Below are 18,914 nucleotides of genomic sequence, written 5' to 3'. Positions count from 1 at the left end.
TACGTCAGTTTAGTTGGTGACCTGCTACACACAACTAGGAACAATTGGCTCATGCGGCAGCAAATGCTGCCTGTCAGCGAAGGTTTTTGTACAGTAGTGCATCGTTTATGAGCGCACATGCATCAGGGAAAGCAGGACAAGTCGTCCGTTCTTCCGCCACAACCTTTTGTGTTCTGCGTAATTTCTAAATGGTTCGTGTGAGAGAGCTGTAATTTTTTCCGCGCTTTGGGGGTATCGGCGGCGCTCATCACGAGATGCAAATTTGTAATTGGTGGTCGGCGCGTAGTAGTGGGGTTCGCGGCAGGTACTGAATGTATTCACTAGAGTGTGGGCGCGCACCAAAATGCCTGAGAAGTGTACTGGGAGGCGCTGAAGCTGTTTCGGACGTGGCTGTGGCGATTTGACCGCTTGAGCAGAATGAAAAAGCATATGAGTTTTTTTCGGGCAATTTCGCGGTCTCTAGGTAGTTCGAAAAATTGGACGTTGACTGTACAGTGCCGTCCACTCTTAGGGTGAACACGGCTCAGCGTGGCCGCGCTCTGCGGAGCGCCAGTGCATCCAGCCAACGCCGGTGCTGGCACGCCCGTGATCGCTTCCCTGTAGTACAGCAAGAGGAGCACGTTCCCAAGCGTCTGCGCCGTTTCGTTTCGATGCGCAGAGCGCGGCCATGCTGATCCGTGTTCACCCTAAGAGTGGACGACACTGCACATGCCAGTGTACTTGTCGTGCCTGGCAAGCCCACGATATGTGCCCTACTCAATTTACACAAGACGTTGATCCACCTCATAACACTTGGCTCAAAGCAAGAAAATATGGCAAAGGCTTCATGTTTCTGACGTCTTCACATGAAAGTGATTTCCACAATGCATGGGATCTGCCAGATTTTTTTCCATTTTCAGCACTGGTGCATCCATTATGTAGTTAAAGCCAAGTGTTCCAGCAGTAACGTTGCTGATGTGTGGGTCAATAACCTTGGTTATTGAAAAGTTTCCTTATATGATTAGCATCATTAACTGCAGCCACTTTTTTCGTGTATGTTGCACGTTATCAACATTATAGGTTTCAACAGTGGTTGCCCTTTCATGCATGTTGACATTGACTGTCATGAACTACTGCCATGGAGTGGTGAGGCATTTTTTGGCATTGGTTAGCTTCCCATCTTGAAATATTACTATGCAAGGACATGTGGCCTGTATGAAAGTGTATCTGTGGCACACACTGCACTTGGTTGAAAATGTCTAACCCTTTTCAGAGGGACAAGTGTGGAGTGGAGAGTGCGTATGTTTGTTTATGGTACTGTGTATGCTGGCTGTGTGTAAGCAAGTTCGTTAAACAGGTTCCTGTGCATTTTTTCGTTCCAGACATTATGTCTGTTGCCCTAAAATCGAAACTTCAAGTGAGGCTCACACTGTTTTAGGTGCCGCCATGGGATCACAGCAGCATCAGCCTAGTGGAGGGCCTGCCGGTAGCCCGTATGGAGGCTATTCGCCACAGGTAGGCCCATCCCAGACCCCACCGCAGCAACGGCCACCTTCTCAGCCGTCCCCTGCCAGCACCCCACACCCGAGCAGCCCGTATCCAGGCCACAAGATGGCTGCCCAGAGTAGTTATCCTGCAACTCCCTACCAAGCAGCTGGGTCCCCTGGCTTTCCAGGGGCCCCACCTGCAGGAGCAGCAGGTGCTGCTCCTCCTGCAGCTGCCTACCCTGCTACAACGTCTGCTTCTGCTGGCTATGCACAATACAGCCAAGGCTACCCACAGGGCTATGGCGTGGCTTATGGCTATGGGCCAAGTGGAGGCTACCCACAAGGAGGGGCTTATCTCGGTGCCTACCCTCAAGGGGGCACCGCAGCACCACTTCGTTACCCTGCAGGATACCCTGGCTATGGTCACTACCGTGCTCCTCAGCCAGCTGGTCAGCAGGCTGCTGCTTATGGTGCCTATGAGCAGCAAGGTTATCCTCCTGGTGCCTATTCCCAGGCTCAGTGAGCTTACAAAGAGAGCCAGCATTTTCAAAATGGATGATAGCCTCCCTCCCGTGGCTGTTGTTGAGCAGTGGAAGAACTCTAGTGCTCTTTCTGAGTGTTTCCATGAAATTGGTCTGCTACAGACATTATTGTCTGTGCACGTAACTCCCAGCAAATGTCTAGTTTCTTTACGTCTAACTCCCATTGAGCGTCAGGTTTCTTTACATAGCTCATTTTAGTTCACTGTGTATAGTAGTATTTTCTGTTTCACCTGGCTGTCACATTGTGGCCGTCCATGCGCACGTCCTGACTGAGTGTGTTACGCATATAAAAGACGCACACAGGGCTAGAACTCAACTAATGTGTTTGTTCTTCAGTGTGTGAAGATGGCAGCTTAGGTGTCGTTTGTAAAGAGGATTATTTGTGCAAAATGATGGTGCATGTATGACTGTTGTAGCTCTACACAACAAAGTCACACATCACTTATTACGTATATTGACAGGCATGCTTTTGAGCTTAATGCTCGAACGTAAGTGGACTTTAATTTTTATAATTTTTTACACAAGGACTGTATTTATTCGCAGTTCTGAAAAGTGGACATTTTATTAAGACTCCTGCCGTGTTTACAATTCTGTAAAGTGGACATTTTGACACTATTGCTGCATTATTGTGGTCTGAAGCACATTGTCGCTTTTTGTTGTTTCTTGGCTACATTGTTTACACTTGTAAATGTAATATTCTTGCATATGGGTGCACGTTAGGAAGGTTTTTATTGCTTTTACCTTGGAATATTGAAACAGTGCTGAGCTTAGCATTGCTTGTACCATATTGCGTTGTGTAGTAGTAGTAGGCATGTTTAGAACCACCTGTGTCATGCTGTTAAGCTTTTTAGACACAAGGTCTTTAGCTTAGCTTTTCACTTTGCTTTTTCTTTTCCATCTTTTTCTGGATGTTATGATATGGTGGTGCTTGTCAAATATCTGCTATGGTACTACATTTGTTAGTATGATACAATACTCTTCGAATTATGGGCCATAGTGCTTTTGTGACGTTCATATTGATGCTGTTCCTAAATGTGATTATTCATTTTTCATTGAGCTTTAATTCCCAAAAGGATTTATTTAACTTTGTTGCTGCAGTTAGGTAGCATGTTCGGACTCCTGTCATATTCGGACGGCCTGCATGTTTCAGTGACCCTAACTTGGGGAAACGAGAACATGTAGAAACTTCCTTTTTCTGCATTTTTATACTGGACACAGGAATGTGCTGCACGGGGCCCTTGTTGGTACATGTCAAAGGGACTTGCACAGTACAAAGAACAAAACGTATGGTGAGATCAGACACAACAGTCTGTAGTCTCGCCTTACATCCTTTCCTTTGTGCTGTTCAGTTCCTTTCATGCTAGACAATGTTCGTTGCGAGATCTGCCTACAGGTGTCGTTACCCACTAGTGCGGCTAGACAGGCAGTGAAAATTTGTTGTAATTAACTGCTGATTGCTGCTGTTCAAATGTGCTGACTACCACAAAGTGTTAACGTGCTGTCTTTGTTGATCATCGCAACTTGGATGGCATTGTAAGCCGCTATTATGCAGCGATGCCGTTTCCAATGCTAATGCCCTTTCACACTTTGTTAGAAGTGAGAGAGACGGTCTGCCCAAGTTTTCAATGACATTAGATGGCCGTGAGTAGTGCACAACATTAGCATATAATCAAGCAGAACTCATCGCTACAAAATGGTAGCCTAACCCTATGTTATCTTGGTGTGCAATTGAATATATGAATGGGTGTATATGGTTTAATATGACAAAAAGTATAGTACAACACACTGGTACACAGGAGGAGATCCCAAGGTTGTAGATTGTAACTGGACTTCTGTTACATGCAATTAAGTACAAGAAATTATGAATGAAGAGGTACACCAGGGTAAATGTAAATGCAATGTGAGACATAACTCAATGCTTCTATTCTTATAGCGGTGTTAAAAATTATAGGCTTCAGAATAAAAATGCCTCTTGTGTCTGAACAAGGTCAAATACCCCTTTCAGTTAGTGTCTGCACATGAAGATGAAACATATCTTTCATTGTTCCAATTATTGATGGCAATGAAAAAATTCTCTGCATAGTGCGGAGTATGAAAATGAAAAAAATTCTCTACATAGTGCTGAGTATGAAAGTAACTCAGTGCTAACCAAAAAAATTGTGGGTCTTTAATTGACTTGACGTTGTAAAGGCCAATGTACAGTAGAGCTGAGGGGAAGCCTCAGTGATAAAATGCAAGGTGATGCAAAGCTAGGCGAAGATGGACATGGTTTAGCACTGAAGGATGGCATGGTTTAGAGAAGTTCAGCATTGTCAACCATCATCTCAACCCTCGCTACAACGTTTTGCTACTCTCTTTGCCATCGCACTACATTTGAAACGTCCAGCGCAACAAAGGGGCTCATCGACGCGAGCTCGCGCCTTTTACCAAGGAGCGCTGACGTCTTCACTAATGTCGCACCGCCTGCGTTCGGCGTGGCTGTGCATTGGCTTCTCCCCCAGCTGATGCTGCCCTACAACCTGCGTCACTGCTCCTTCCCTCCGCTCACCCCTCCTTCTCTCCGCTTGACCACCTGCACTTCTTCATCTCGGCTCCCTTCTCCACTTGCCTCCACTACACTATTTCGCTACACCCTTTCACCTTCCTCTCCCTTGCATCCCTCAATTCCCTTTCCCACATTCTAGGTATACTAACCTATACATGGCTATGCTATGCTTTACTCTACCCTTCTCACCCTCCTTCGCTATGTTGTGAGCATCATCAGACCCATTTGAGCTTGGCTTTAACAGCTCCGCTGTAAAACAGTCATAGAAGCCACTTCAGCAGAAAGAGCAGTGCAAAACAAAGGCAGAAGTAGTGCACTACCACATTTTACTAGGTTTGGCAGTATGCTTTGGATCAGTGTAGTTAAATTGTTCTTTCTTGCAACTATGTAAACGGTGCATCGTCTTGACTGAATATATTGTTCCTTTCATTATATTGCCATTGAAATGGACGAAGGAAGGGGTATGTATCCCGTTTTACAGTGCAGCTCCGAGGCGTTTGTTCCTGCATTGAGCATTGGTGTCTCGTCTCTCGTCCCTCGCATTAACAGATTCAGAGAACGCAAAGCACTGAGGGTATGGTGAAAGGGTGAGGAAATCAGTGCCGCTCGAGACTAAAAGATGGCGCCATAGTACTTTCTGGAAGCCATGGAATTACATTAAAATGTTTAACCGGGCAAGTTGGTGCGATTCCATCTTGAACGAATAAACCGCGCGAAAGAACGAAGACGAACATAAGAAACAAGACAATTACTCTGGAACATTCGACAAGTCATGTATTAGCCGATGCACTTGACCCTCAGGTCGGATATTTCCAGTTCTTTCTAAACAGTGAGCAACACAACTGGTGGAAGTACTTCATCTGCCACAGCTGATAAACGAGCTGCCCAAGCAGAGGCTCAGCGGCGCTGACATTGGAATCCAGAGGTGCACGCCGCCAAAGCACCAGCTAGGTGCTGTTGCTGAGAAGACCTGAGTGTATGCCACCAGAGCACAAGCTTATAACCGCCACCAGGAGGACCTTGCAGTTCATGCCACGGAAGCGTAAGCTCATCGCTGCCACTACTGTGAGGACCCAGGAGTGCATGCATCCAAAGCAGAAGCTATGTGCCATCCCTGAGAAGGCCCCTATCTTTTGCACTGCTGAGGTACATGGGTAGAGCTGCGCTCACATTTTGCATTAAAGAGTATTGTAACAGTCTTTTTTTTAGTCAGTCATATCAAGCCAAAAAGAGAATGTGGGGCATTTGTAGCTCTTAATTGAAGTGTATATGACCTAAAGGAAAAATGGAAGAGGGTGGAAAAAACAAGTTGCTGCTGGTGGGGACAGAACCCGCAGCTTTAGCGCCATGATTGGTTTGGTCGCGTGTAACAGTTACGCATGTTAAAATTTTTTTCTGCAAAGTTTGAGCCCTATTTTAAATGTACTAACAGATTGCTAGGTTGCTTCAGCTGTATTTTTTTTTAAGCACTTGAGAAACTAAAGCTAGCCTTGAGTGCTTGTGTGCATGGTAATATTGAAACAAAAGTAATTTTGAGGGCCATCATCGGCAGCAATGCGTATTGTGTGAGGTTTTGTGTGTCTCTTGACTAGTAGCTCCCATGAGAGAAAGGGCAGGGTGCTAGGCAATCTTTTTGGAATGCAAACTGTTTTAACACCATGCTTCTTTCATACTTAGCAAACACAACTTGCATCGCGTGGTCATCATGCCACGTTTGTAATTTCCAAACATGGCTAGAGGCACTTCAATGTTTTGACATGCTGCTTAAACTTTCGTGTGACGTGTTGTTCATGCAGTATTTTATAATGCTTTCTTCTAGCTGTGAGCACCTATTTTCAACACTAGACTTTCTGTAATGGCTGCATAGTAATAATTCTATGGCTGCATTGTAATAATTATGTGCATATGTGACTGTATGGTACGGGTGTTCGTTTTTTTTAATTGCTCACAAGTGTTCTTTACACCACTTAATGGGGCCTTTGCGAAATCACAAAGGTTGCAAAGTATTGAACATGTAGCAACAAGGAGTCTCGTAACTTGAGTAGAAGAAACACTACTATTGTCCTGCAGCAATCTTTCCATGGTATGCTTGAAGCACAAAACAGCAATGGAATTGGAACTAGTAGCCAATGGAGAGTGCACACTCAACACTAGCAGTCACTTAATGTTATAACGCCAGGCCCAATGCCTCTATACACTGAAAAAAAAAAAGGGGCATAATGTCTTCACAGCTGTGCAACAATCGTAAGATAAAGTATTTCGAGGAAATGCACACCATGACCCATTGAGGCACTAGCTGATGGTACAAAGAGGCATCCACGCTAAGCTTAATTCACACAGCCACCACTAGTGATCTCGCAGCGAATATTCAGACTAGCATCTGCTCTCTCGGGGTTGTGGTGGGAAAGAAAAAAAAAATGCCATATGTAGATTTTAGCCGTATCAGCTGTTCAAAGTAGCTGTCCTTTGCTCACATGGATGTTCTCATTGTTTGCATATTTTAGGCAAAGACACCTACGTCTTTTTTGGGGTTATACTGTGTCAGGGAGTTCTTACTTAAAACCTAACACTAGATTGTGCTCGCACGTGTGGTTAAAGTGAAGTGCAAACAAACCTCATTTAGGTTGATTTGCAAAATGCTTTGAGAGTATCCTTTCCACATTGCACACTCCCTCCCTTCTGTCTGTTGTCAGGAATGAAACGAAAATGTGTTTATTGCATAACGTATGAAAGTTTGCTGTTCATACCTTTCATTTGTCTCATTTTAAGTGTATCTGTTGTTGCCTTTTAGTTAATTAAGTAATGTAGTTGTGTAATTACATGATGTAAATACATACACTGATCATTATTTTGTGACTGGTATTGTGCTTAGCTAGTACTTTGTAATTGTGAGCTTTGCATTGATGGCTTTCTCACTGTCCTTTATTGTAGGATAGTGTATTGTGCTGCTGTTCACTAGTACTAGGTCTGTGTAGTGGTAATGCTTTTTTTTTTTTCATAAACAGGATGCAAAGCAATAAAGCCCCCCCTCCCTTTTTTTTTTGTAAATTTCAAGTACTTTTTGGAAGTTCAAATAGGACTCATTAGTTACCTATGTTTTGGCTGTGACCTTCTTGGCCTTGTATATTTGTTAGCCAAGATATTTGGGGGCATGTTTCTTTTTTCTTTTTCTGTTATTAATATTGTGCTCAATTATAAGCTGTACAAGGTGCATCTTGTTTATTAATAAATCTTGCATTTAAAAAAGACTTCCTCATTCCTTTTTTTTTCACTGGCTGTTATACAAGTTTCCTTGTATAACTTATAACAGTGCAATCTTATTACATCAGACATTGCATGAATAAACACTAGGATCAGTACAGACATGCATGCAAGCCACTTGGTAGTGTTTGTGCAGGTCCTTAAAAACCTTGAAAACCCTTGAATTTGAAAAGTACATTTTCAAAGCCCTTGAAAGTCCTGGAATTTTATTCTGTCCTTGAAAAGATTCTTGAATTTCGGGACCAGTGCAGTCTAAAGTCCACAGTGCGACCCGCTTTTTGTTGTAGATTAGGGTCGATGTGGCACAGTTTGCACTTCAGAAACAATAAACCATGCTAGTTTGCATGTATTCTGTTTGTTCATGCCTTGTCCTATCGTTCATTTCACTCCTCGCCCATCAGTTCTTGTCTCGCTTTCTCTGTCTACTTCTAAGACTTCACTCTTGTCTCCTGCATTTATGCTGCTTTTTTTCCTTCCAAGCGAGTGGTGCATGTGGTTAGTACACTGTAACGATGTCGAGCCTTGCTGATACTAGAGTAGTCTCAGCACCGGTCCTGAACATTTGTTGCATGTTGGGAACTACTTGAGATGGCATCAAGGCTAGACTTTTCTACAGTATAATACTAATACAGTTACCTCATCTAACAAAACCAATTTTACGTATCCCATGCTAAGGAAGAAATTTGCATTCCCCAGCAGGTACTCGGTAACGTTCAACGTTGTTGTCAACCTGAGCTCACAAAACTAACTTGGAACCAAAACCGATATAACGAAGTTTTTTCTGAAATAAATTCGCAAAAAGAAGTGCAATTTTTCTTCCATTTTTTTACACAGATGGCGTTTTCTTGAAGCGCAGGCACTAACACTACTGTGTTAAAACATGTCACCCATTGTCATGAGCCTGGTTTTATTTCTTGCAAGGCTAGACGCCACCCACATACACGGAACAGTGGACTGAGCAGTGAACAGTACCAGATTGCACTACCAGTGGTGGTGGTTTATTGTTCCTGTGAATGCTCCCACAGGAACACTGCAGTGTGCTTTCATTATTTCATGATTTATGCTCCTCATAACTTTCTCACTTGCATAATCACTGCATACGTTCTCCCTGTCTTTGCATTTCGGCTGCTTGTCGTATTTCATGTGTCTGTCTACTTGGCCTGCATCGCCTGGAACACATGTGAGGCTCAATGTTTGGGCACACCTGAACAGACTTTTCACATGAGCACGCTTGGCTTAGTGGCAAAAACAATGCCATGGTAGATTTTGGATGTCTGTTATAATTTTAGGTTTCAAAGCACTGAAAAACCCCTTTCTCGATTTTACAAACTTACCAATTTAACAAAGTAATTTGAGCGTGGTGATGACTTTGTTAAATTGAGTTTCAACTGGATATGTATTAGTGCGACAAATTAAGTCGGAATTTGAAACATTATGCTAAAAAAATCCTCATTTGGAGGCAGTTTTTTAGTCCTTGAAAAATGTGTGGCAGGCTTTTGATATTCCTTGAATATCCTTGAATTTTCCACTTTGAAACCTGTATGAACCCTGCTTGGGCCCTTTGTACAGTGCAAGCTTGTGTGAAGAGCAAGGAAGCTTTGCACACAATCTTGCTCTTCTACTCCACTTTTAAGGTTTAAGGGACAGTGAACAAGGCATGTGAGAGAGAGAGAACTCTGGCCCAAATGGCAGAACATTTTCCCGATGGTAACCGCAAATAGCTAGCACTTAAGTCAATGATACGCCATATTAATGGACTGTCTTTTGTTGCTAGGTAACCTGGCAGGCCTTCAAAAATATTTTATGATAGTGTCTGCTTTGAGCAAAAAAATGTTGCAATAGCAACATTTTTTTTCAGGCAATCTATTTTTCATGCACTTGATTATGACTTGAAGTCAAATTTAAAGCCTACAGAATCCTGCTGTGGAATGACTTGCGTTCACTTGCCTTGTAGGTGCACCTTGGTAAAGAAACAAAACGGCGCTTTTTTGGTGATGCCCTAGAACTGCTCGACATTCAGCCATGCAACAAATGTTGGCATTGTCACTACTAATGAAGGATTGCTGATGCCACATGAGCAGAGATGTACAAAAAATGAAGTGCAAAGTTTCACTCTGTGCTGTCAATTTTCCGACGTTGCAAATGGTAATTGATTCTTGTGCAGTATATACACACAGTGCTAACGTTATACATCCAACAAACTGCTCTGGTACGCTTCTATGTGCATTATAGGAGTTTCGGCGATGGAAATGAAATGGTATTGAAGGACACTGGTAACGTTATTACTTATACTATTATCAACTAGTTTATACGAACAGAGGAGTAACTGCAGTGCAAAAACTGTTGGACACCTTTGCCACAGACATTGTGTGCAAGGTTCTCATTTGAGATAAAGGATTCTAGTTTCCAAAACCCATGTTCTGTCTATGTGAAATTGCTGACTGCAAAATTAGAGGTACAGAGAAATATGGCTAGACATGGCATCTATTCAATTGCCAAGCATCTAGATCAGTGGTTCACAAATGGGGGTCTGCGAAGCCAATTTTGGGGGTCCACTAAACCCATTCACGAAAAAAAAAAACGTTTTTTGGAGGCATACTATGTCCTGTGACAGCGGCCCCTTCCGATTTTTGGTATGCTTCACCACATAACACCTTTACCTGTGAATTTCGGCGGAGCTGACTCATGTTTCCCTTTTTCCATGAGATGGCTGTAGAGCGTTTGTTGCAGTTTTCTACGACATATGCACGCGAGATTACTTTTTCTAGGCTTGCATATTTGAAGAGCAAACGTAGCTAGAAACACGTGAATGTGGCTGCAGACCCCAAAACTTATTGACAAGCTGTTGAGATCGAATTGGCGTGGCACTTTAGTTTGACCATTCTTTGTCTGGGAGAAATAAAAGGCACCTTATTCACACTGCATGTTATGTTAATTTATGACTCAACCCCCCTCCCCCCCTTTTTTTTTCTCTCACTTCAAGGCATCCCTCATCACTTCCACTGGTGTACAAGGGATCCCTGAAACATTCATGGCTGAGATCCACTGATCTAGATTGTGGCTATAGCTGAAACAGAGCTACCTGAAGCTACCTTTCTATCTATCCTGAGCTAACTTGACTTTCCATTGCGCCAGCATTTCTGCAGCTCTATGCTGCTTGCTCTCTGCTTCTTGTTGCCTTCCAGTGACCTACAGTTATTTGTGAGAGTAAACATTTTTCATAACTGGAAAATAGTAAGTGCACTAGCATAAAGGCACTGCTGGCAGTTCGTATATGAGATTATGTGGCTGTGTGTGTACTGCAAATGAATTGTGTTAAAAGTTAGGGCTCTTGTTATTTGTGACACAGCAGCGCCGAAACTTAGTCATGTGAGGTGTCTGTTGCAAAAGCGCAGTAGCAGACAAGCTGTTGTCTGGTGCATGTATCCAGATAATGCTAAATGAAGATCTGCTTATAAATTTTAAAACAGATTAAGTTAATGTCCAACGAAAGATGCCATGTTGCTTATGGCATCCAATGCCATTTAATGTGCCACTGCTTTCATTGAGCGAAATAAACTTAATGTACACATACACAAAAACACAACACTGAGCTAACCAACTAGTATTATTGCTGGCATAAATATGCCCGTACTGAAGGTAAGTGAGGTTTTGATTATTGCTCTAAATGTGCTGAATGAAAAGGAACCGTGCGTCCATAAGAAGCTCTTCTTTGTTTCTTAATCCTCCAGGCAAGTGACATTGTAGACACAAAGAAACGTTAAAATGTGCATATGCTGCAAAAATATCGGATATTCATATATACATAGACACGCAATAAGATGCTCTATTCCAATGATCACTACCCTTGAAGGGTTGACTAATACCTTAAGAGTTGATGATTGGCAATAAATATTTGATGTTGTAGTTGTTGAACTGACACTTATAAAATGCCCCAGAAAATAAATAATTGCGATATCATGTGAAAAAAATCAGCCAATGGCCGGTCTTAGGTGCAGACCAGCAACCGGCTCACTATCTAAGAAGCCGGCTGGGCTGGTCTAAAATCACACAGGTGGCAACCCTAGCTGCTATAGCGACCTACTGCTTTGAATTTTGTTTTTTTAGGACTTATCGTACAAGTTACTAGGGGTGTGCGAATAGTGAAATTTCATCTCGAATCAAATATTGCCGAATACCTACTGGCCAAAAATATCGAATATCGAATACGAAAGATTTTATTGAAAATTGAAAGAAAGAACAACGATGATGTTGTGCTACATCGCCATAAGTGCTCTGGGCCAAAAAATTTGCGGGCACCCATTCACAGCAATGTTTTAAACTAGCTGCGTGCCGGAACGATGGGAGTTTCTGAATGAGTTGTGTTGTGCGGCAGCGACGCAGCGTGAACAAATTTTCACATGTGAAGCCATTCACCGAAAGTTTCGCGGGCCAAACTCGGGGCGTTTTACGGCGTTTGCAGCATACGCAGCCAAAGTACACAAAAAGTCCGTGCTTTCGTTTCGGAAGCGAAGTTGCAACGGGCTTTACAGTTTTCTCGTGTGCGTGTTTTTTACGTGCTGAAATGACATTATCTCCTTTAAAATAAACATGTGCTCGCCTTTGAACCAGGATATCAGTCAAAGTTTTAACGAAAGGCCAACTGTAACGACGTTAGTGTTACTTTTAGCCACCTTACACTAACCAAGTTGCACCATTGACCTTTGTCGCATTTAAATATTCGTCCTGTCGAATTATTCGAAACTTCGAATACTAGCTATTCGAAAGTCAAATAGAATTATTCGATTCGAATTCAAAACTCGAATATTCGCACACTCTTACAAGTTACTCTCTGCTCTGTCAGTCATTAGAAAAATGTAAACACCTTGTTTGGTCTCCTCTTTTGTGTTGTCATGATGGCAGTAATAGTCATAATGCTAAGCCAATAATTTGAAAAGTTGGAAGGCAGTGTTGCAGCCAAAAACACAAGATTGAAAACGAGAAATGGCGCGAACAATAGGACAGAGACAACGATTGGTCCGTCTCTGTCCTGTTCGCGTTTTCTCATTTACTATGGACATGTACCAATTGGCCTAAATAAGCACTCTAGTGCAGTCCATTTTTAAGATGGATTTGCCTTATAAGTCAGTGATACTAGTGGGCTTTGATATGAAACAAAGCTCTCAAACTAGGCAAGAGTGAACACTGTTTTAATCTTTTCTCTTTTGCAGACATCAAGTCTGCTATTGCAAAGTGTTGGTTGATAACCTACAACCAGACCACATATAGAGTTTATCAGCTTGTGTTTAGAAGTGCACTAGTGCAACACAAATTAAGCAGTAATTAGAACAGACAAGAAAACCTAGCTTTAAAATTCCCCTTCTATCGTACAAATTAAGCATGTCATTTTCATCCCTACTTCTGGTATTTTGAAATGTGGCAGTATCGAACCACAAGTAGGAATGCCAAGAACAAAGTAGTTATTATCTTATTTCAACGGAGCAACCACCTTCTGCTCCAACTACAACACAGTGGCAATTATTGGCATCAGAAGTGATGCTTGGTCGAGTTTGCCAGTGATACCAATGGTTCTGACTGACTTGATGGGCCAAGGCGCATGTTACAGTCATGTGGTTCCAGCTAGGCCACAGTACTGTATGCTAAAAATATAAAAACATACATTACTTTATACATTACCAGATTGAAAAAAATTTCCGTTTTTAAATACTGGATTTGATAAACAATTGCAAGATGACACTAGGTGTGCTGTGCAACGACCACCATGAGGAGAGACTTCCGGTAGATCTCTGCAAGAGGTGCGTGTTGATTGGAAGCAGGCAGTGATGCCGCTACCAGAGTGAAATGTGAAAGTGAACATTTTTCTTCATTTTCTGCTCGGGTTTTGAACTTGACCAGTAGCATCAATTTTTATACTTCCTTTTGTGTTCATCTCAGCATTCAGTACTAAACACGCTCCAGTACTACAGAAGGCAGTTAAAAAAAAATTGGCAAAGCTTACACTAAGTCGCGCAAGGCTTGAAACAGCGAAACTGGGCAATTCTGAAGTCTAATCTGGTTGCTTCTAGGTTGTTGCTAGGCTTTATAGCTAGGTTAGTCATGACACGGAGGTCGGAACTCCAGAACCGAGCGTTCGCACCTCTCATAGATCTATGGGCACGTAGTCGTTGGCGTAGGGCTTCCATCGCTTCGGGCTCTTCTCGCAGCCGCCATTGCCTTTCCCTAGCATGGCAGCTTCGCACTAGTCATGGCAAGCCTGAAGGAAGAGCGCAGCTGGGTGGCCTTCTTTGTTTATTTTTTTTTCTTGCATCTCTATTTTGTATGTTTCTTTCTCGCCTTTTTATTTCTCTTTCTTCCCTTTCTTTATCTCTCTTGATGTTTCTTTTTTTTCTCTTTTTCTGTGCTTCTCTTTCTATACCTTTCTCTCTAAGTGGAACCAGTGGTGAGTAGTGGGATTTGCCCAATTTCTGTGGCACATCCCCGTTCATGATGATGATAGTTTTCTGACAGGCCGCACAAATCACGGCTAGCGTAAACAGCTTTGCTGATAAGAAGTTTCAGGGCCCCTTTAAACATTAAATTAAGCTGTAGTACATCATATCTGGAACCATATCTGCACCCATCTCACAATAAGATGACATTATGCTAGGTAAAAGCATAGCTTCTTTTTTTTTTCAATCTGTCTCCTGTCTGAGCCACAACACTAATTAAAATAACACTGAATGCTGCCACAGACTTTATCTTTAATGGATTTTTTTGAAAAGCTTACCAAAATTACAGGTACAACTTTTATGTCTCTTAGTGCAATGAAATTTACATAAAAACAAATGCTGCATTACTAATGCATGGTACACATCACAAAAAATTCTATGCACATTTTGTATGCAAAGCACTAGTTTGACAAGACAGGATTAGATTATAATCTAGTAACATTAACACTGCTCCAAAACACTATGTAGTTGTCTACATTAGAGCACTTTGAGCATTATGTTCTGTTTAGAGAACCATCATTTCCACATGAAATACACTGTTCAATATATATTATCCTCCTATTCTCATAGCAGCCAGAACAATTCTGCCCATAATTTATCACAGTAGCCAACGGCTGACCAATATGGTTGGGCAGCTGCCAACAGCTTGGGTAGCGTATATGCAGCTGCCAACAGCTGCCCAACCACCCACGACATTCTAAATGGGCATCCCATATTATAAGGTTTACCGGTATCAAAGAATTTAAGTGCCATGGACCTACCAATGAATGAAAAGACAGTTGACGTGTACATTTGATGTAAACTTGGGATGTTAAAGCACCAACATTTTTCACATTTATGCAAAAAAAGTTGAAACATTACAAGACAGTTTACATATTAAATTTTTACCTGCATGCTTTCAAATAAGGCTAAGATAGTTGGCCAGATGTTACTGAACTTTTGTTTTCTTTTTACTAGTGTTGCAATTTATGTAAGCACAATCACTTTCACACAGTGATACAAAATCTTTCCAATTATCACAGCAACACCAACAGCCATTTTAGGCTTTCATGTGTTTCACACTTCACCGTCTTGCTTGCAACAGTCTACTGATGTTTGCTGATGAAGGCACAACATCTGATGTAATGAGCCAACGTTTGAACACACAACTCTTCAGTTCCGAGAACCCTGAGATTTCTTCCTTTGGACGTCACGATACTTGAAAAGTCCTTGTCCGGGAAGGCCAGGAGACCATGTCATTGTGTACCAGATGCGATACAGCACAAACCACTCAACAATAGCGATCAGGCCACCGAGTATTTTCTGGGCCATGCTGTGGAAATACAGCACTGTACAGACGAGCATTAAATCCCAAAGAAGCGACAGGTAGGTCAAAGCCACGAACAGCAGGCGCACGAACGGCGTCAGCCGTGGGTACGCGTCGTGCAGCAGGCGCAGCTGTTCGGCTCTCAACTCCTTTAGAGGGCTGTCGTCATCGTACTTTTCATTTCTAAGCAAGTCTCCGATCCTTTCCCAGCCACAGAAACACCGCGCTTCTTCGGCGATCATTAGATTGCAGAAAATGAGCAGGAACGCGTGGCCAGAAATGTCAAACCCAAACCAACGTTGGCCAGCCCTCAAGCACGCTTCCCGCGTTCCGTGTTTGTCAACGACACAGCGACTCGTGTACGCTTCGAAAGCTACAAAAAAATAAGTCGTGAAGAACCATGCAGCAGTGCCGACGGCAAGGCGACTCAAATGGCGCTTTACAAGCGCGCGGTCACCGCAACAGTACACCCAACTCGAGACGGCTACAAAGAGTCCAACCGTTGTGAGTGTCCAGCCCCAGGCGACCTTGACGAAATAGATATTAAACACGTTGTCCTTGCGCGACAGGTAAGTACGCGGAATGGGGAAGAAGTCGCACATCACGGAGCCGATCAGCAAAACACCGAGGTACAGGGGCACTTTTACACGCGGTTCAACCACCACCACACGACGACACAGGTGCAGTCCTACCATTACAAGAACCTGTGGTACTGACATGGGTTCTCCGAGAGGTTTCCGGCCTGTTGCTGTTTGTTTCGCAGCAGCAGCATCCCATTTCATAGCGCCCGATACTCGGCTCCGCTTTTGATTGCCTGCCATGTTGCACGTTGGTTTGGATTGGCTCCGGGTCTGGATGAAACATACCCATGCATCGCATGCATGACGTAAAAATAAAAATGGCATGATAACCTTGCATTAGCCTTGCACATGGCCTTGCAAATCATAGCCTTCGAGCATTAAGTTTCATACTTCGAGCGTTTTTGTTACATGTTCAGCGTTGTTGGACGGTTGCACGTTAATTTATTACTTCTTGTCAAAAATGTGACGTTTATGAGTTTATGATGCCAAGAGATTGGCCTTCAATATCGGCCTCTATTAGATTATTGTTTTAGAATGGCGTTCTTTTACTGATGTACGTAACGTTTCCGTAAAAAAAAAATCAATAAATTATTCCTCAAACGAAGACATTTTCGTGTTGTAAAGCATAGCATATGAAAATTATTTCAATAACTTTCGATGTAGAGTTACTGTATATGCGACCTTTGGGTAGCGTATATGCTACCTAAAGGTAGCATATACAGTAACTCTATTTCGATGCAATTACTAGCGACATCTAGCGACGGTATCAGGCTGCCACTAATATTTTAACTCTATGTGCCACTAGAGGCTGCTGCGACTAGAGACACAGATAGTTAACGTGGGGCCTAAGTGTGAGGGGCAGATCACGTGGGAAGTCAGAAACAGGCAATCGAGCATTGATTACTGTCTCATGACAGAAGGAATATATGACAAACTTAGAGAGATGAGAATAGACGAAGAAGGCATTAACAGCTTGGGTAGTGATCATAAACGCATAATATTACAAATGGGATATAAAACTGAAAATAAGAACATAGAATCAAAGTTTGGCAGCTCGTATCTAAATGACAAACAAATAACAAATATAGCCGCAAGAGTCGAGGAAAAAGTAGACGAACTACCAGGCAAAGACTGGAAGTATAGTGAGCTGCTACATGTAATCACGAAAGAAATGGAAATAGAGAAGAAAACTATTTGTTGGAAAGGAAAGAAAAAGCCAAAAAGTTGGTGGAACAAAGAAATCCGGGAAGCGATCGAGATGCGACGTCAGGCATCACGGGAGCACAGACAGGCAAAAAAGGAGAAGCGGCCACAGGACGAAGTCAACCAAATATGGGAAATATATTTAGAGCAAAAATCCATTGTGCAGAAATTAGTCGAGGCAAAAATTAAAGGTGAAAGTGAACGCTGGATGACAGAGATTCGCGAAAAGAAGAAGGCCGCGCCTAGGATATTTTGGAGCCACCTAAAAGCGCTGGGTAGGAAGTCTGTCACAATGCAACAACATATGGTAGATGAAGGAGGAAATAAATTGGAAGGATATGAAGCGCTAGGTTACATCCGAAAGATAACAGCCGATTCGTTTAAAAAGGTCAAAGGAGTGCAACCGACGAAGATGTAGTACTAGAGAATTTCAATTGGAAGAAGGCCGAAGGAAAAATTCCTAAGCGCACTACTCCGGGCTTAGATGGGGTTCCCGTCAGCCTCATTAACGAACTCGGACATAACACTAAAGAAGCACTGCTGAAAGCCGTAGAAAAGTGCTTACAGGAGAGGGAAATACCAGACAGTTGGAGAAAAAGTAGAATGAACTTAATCTATAAAGGCAAGGGAGAAAAGGATAACATTCGCTCGTATAGACCGCTAACAATTACATCGGTGCTATACAGGTTGGCGATGCAGGCAGTAAAATTAAAAATAGAAGCGTGGGTAGAACAAAATGATATTTTGGGAGAACTTCAGAATGGATTTCGAATCGACAGGCGGTTAGACGATAATCTGTTTGTTCTTACCCAGTGTATAGAAATATCTAAAATAGAAAACAGGCCCTTATACGTAGCTTATCTAGATATCACCGGGGCGTATGACAACGTTAATCAGGAAATTTTGTGGGATATATTGAAGGAAGTGGGCATAGGTGACGACTGTGTACAGCTTTTGAGGGAAATATACCGAGGAAATACAGTTTGTATAGAATGGGAAGGAATAAGTAGCAAGGACAGCGCTGAAATTAGCAAGGGGCTGAGACAGGGATGCCCTTTGTCCCCGCTGTTATTCATGCTGTACATGGCGAGGATGGAAAAAGCGCTAGAAGGTAGCAACATTGGATTTAATTTGTCACACAAACAGGTCGGAGCGATGGTTGAGCAGAAGCTTCCAGGTCTATTTTATGCTGATGATATTGTCTTATTTGCGGACAGTCAAGATGATATACAGCGACTGGCAGATATATGCGGAAGGGAGTGTGAGGCTCTAGGACTAGGATTTAGTGCAACAAAATGTGGATTGATGGTATTCAATGATCACGGAGACCATACGGTATTAATACAGGGCCAAAAAATACCGAGGGTAAGCGAGTACAAGTACCTCGGAGTATGGGTAAATGAGGGGGATAGATATATGGAGGTACAAGAGAAAGCATCGGTAGCAAAGGGAAAGAGGAATGCTGCAATTATGAAGCACAGAGCTTTATGGGGATACAATAGGTACGAGGTGCTTCGAGGGC

At 42.7% G+C, this 18,914-nt stretch overlaps 2 protein-coding genes across 2 annotated transcripts in view; one reads left to right on the top strand and one right to left on the bottom strand.

Moving 5' to 3' along the window:
• Positions 1–7,803, top strand: part of LOC119377801 (uncharacterized) — a 64,606-nt gene extending 56,803 nt beyond the window's left edge. Inside the window, exon 9 of the mRNA XM_037647109.1 lies at positions 1,418–7,803. Coding sequence (XP_037503037.1) covers positions 1,418–1,989 — 572 coding nt within the window. The 3' untranslated portion in view covers positions 1,990–7,803. The remainder of the gene's footprint in view (positions 1–1,417) is intronic.
• Positions 7,804–14,534: 6,731 nt separating this feature from the next.
• On the bottom strand, positions 14,535–16,478 carry LOC119377787 (acyl-coenzyme A diphosphatase FITM2). The gene has a single exon (XM_037647101.2). It carries the CDS (start codon positions 16,427–16,429, stop codon positions 15,455–15,457), a length of 975 nt encoding a protein of 324 aa, XP_037503029.1. The 5' UTR covers positions 16,430–16,478; the 3' UTR covers positions 14,535–15,454.
• Positions 16,479–18,914: the final 2,436 nt, after the last annotated feature.

This window comes from Rhipicephalus sanguineus, chromosome 1 (genome assembly GCF_013339695.2).
Source record: "Rhipicephalus sanguineus isolate Rsan-2018 chromosome 1, BIME_Rsan_1.4, whole genome shotgun sequence".
Lineage (NCBI taxonomy): Eukaryota > Metazoa > Arthropoda > Arachnida > Ixodida > Ixodidae > Rhipicephalus > Rhipicephalus sanguineus.
The sequence above is the reverse complement of the archived record's forward strand: the minus strand, read 5'-3'. Positions and strand labels throughout refer to the sequence as shown.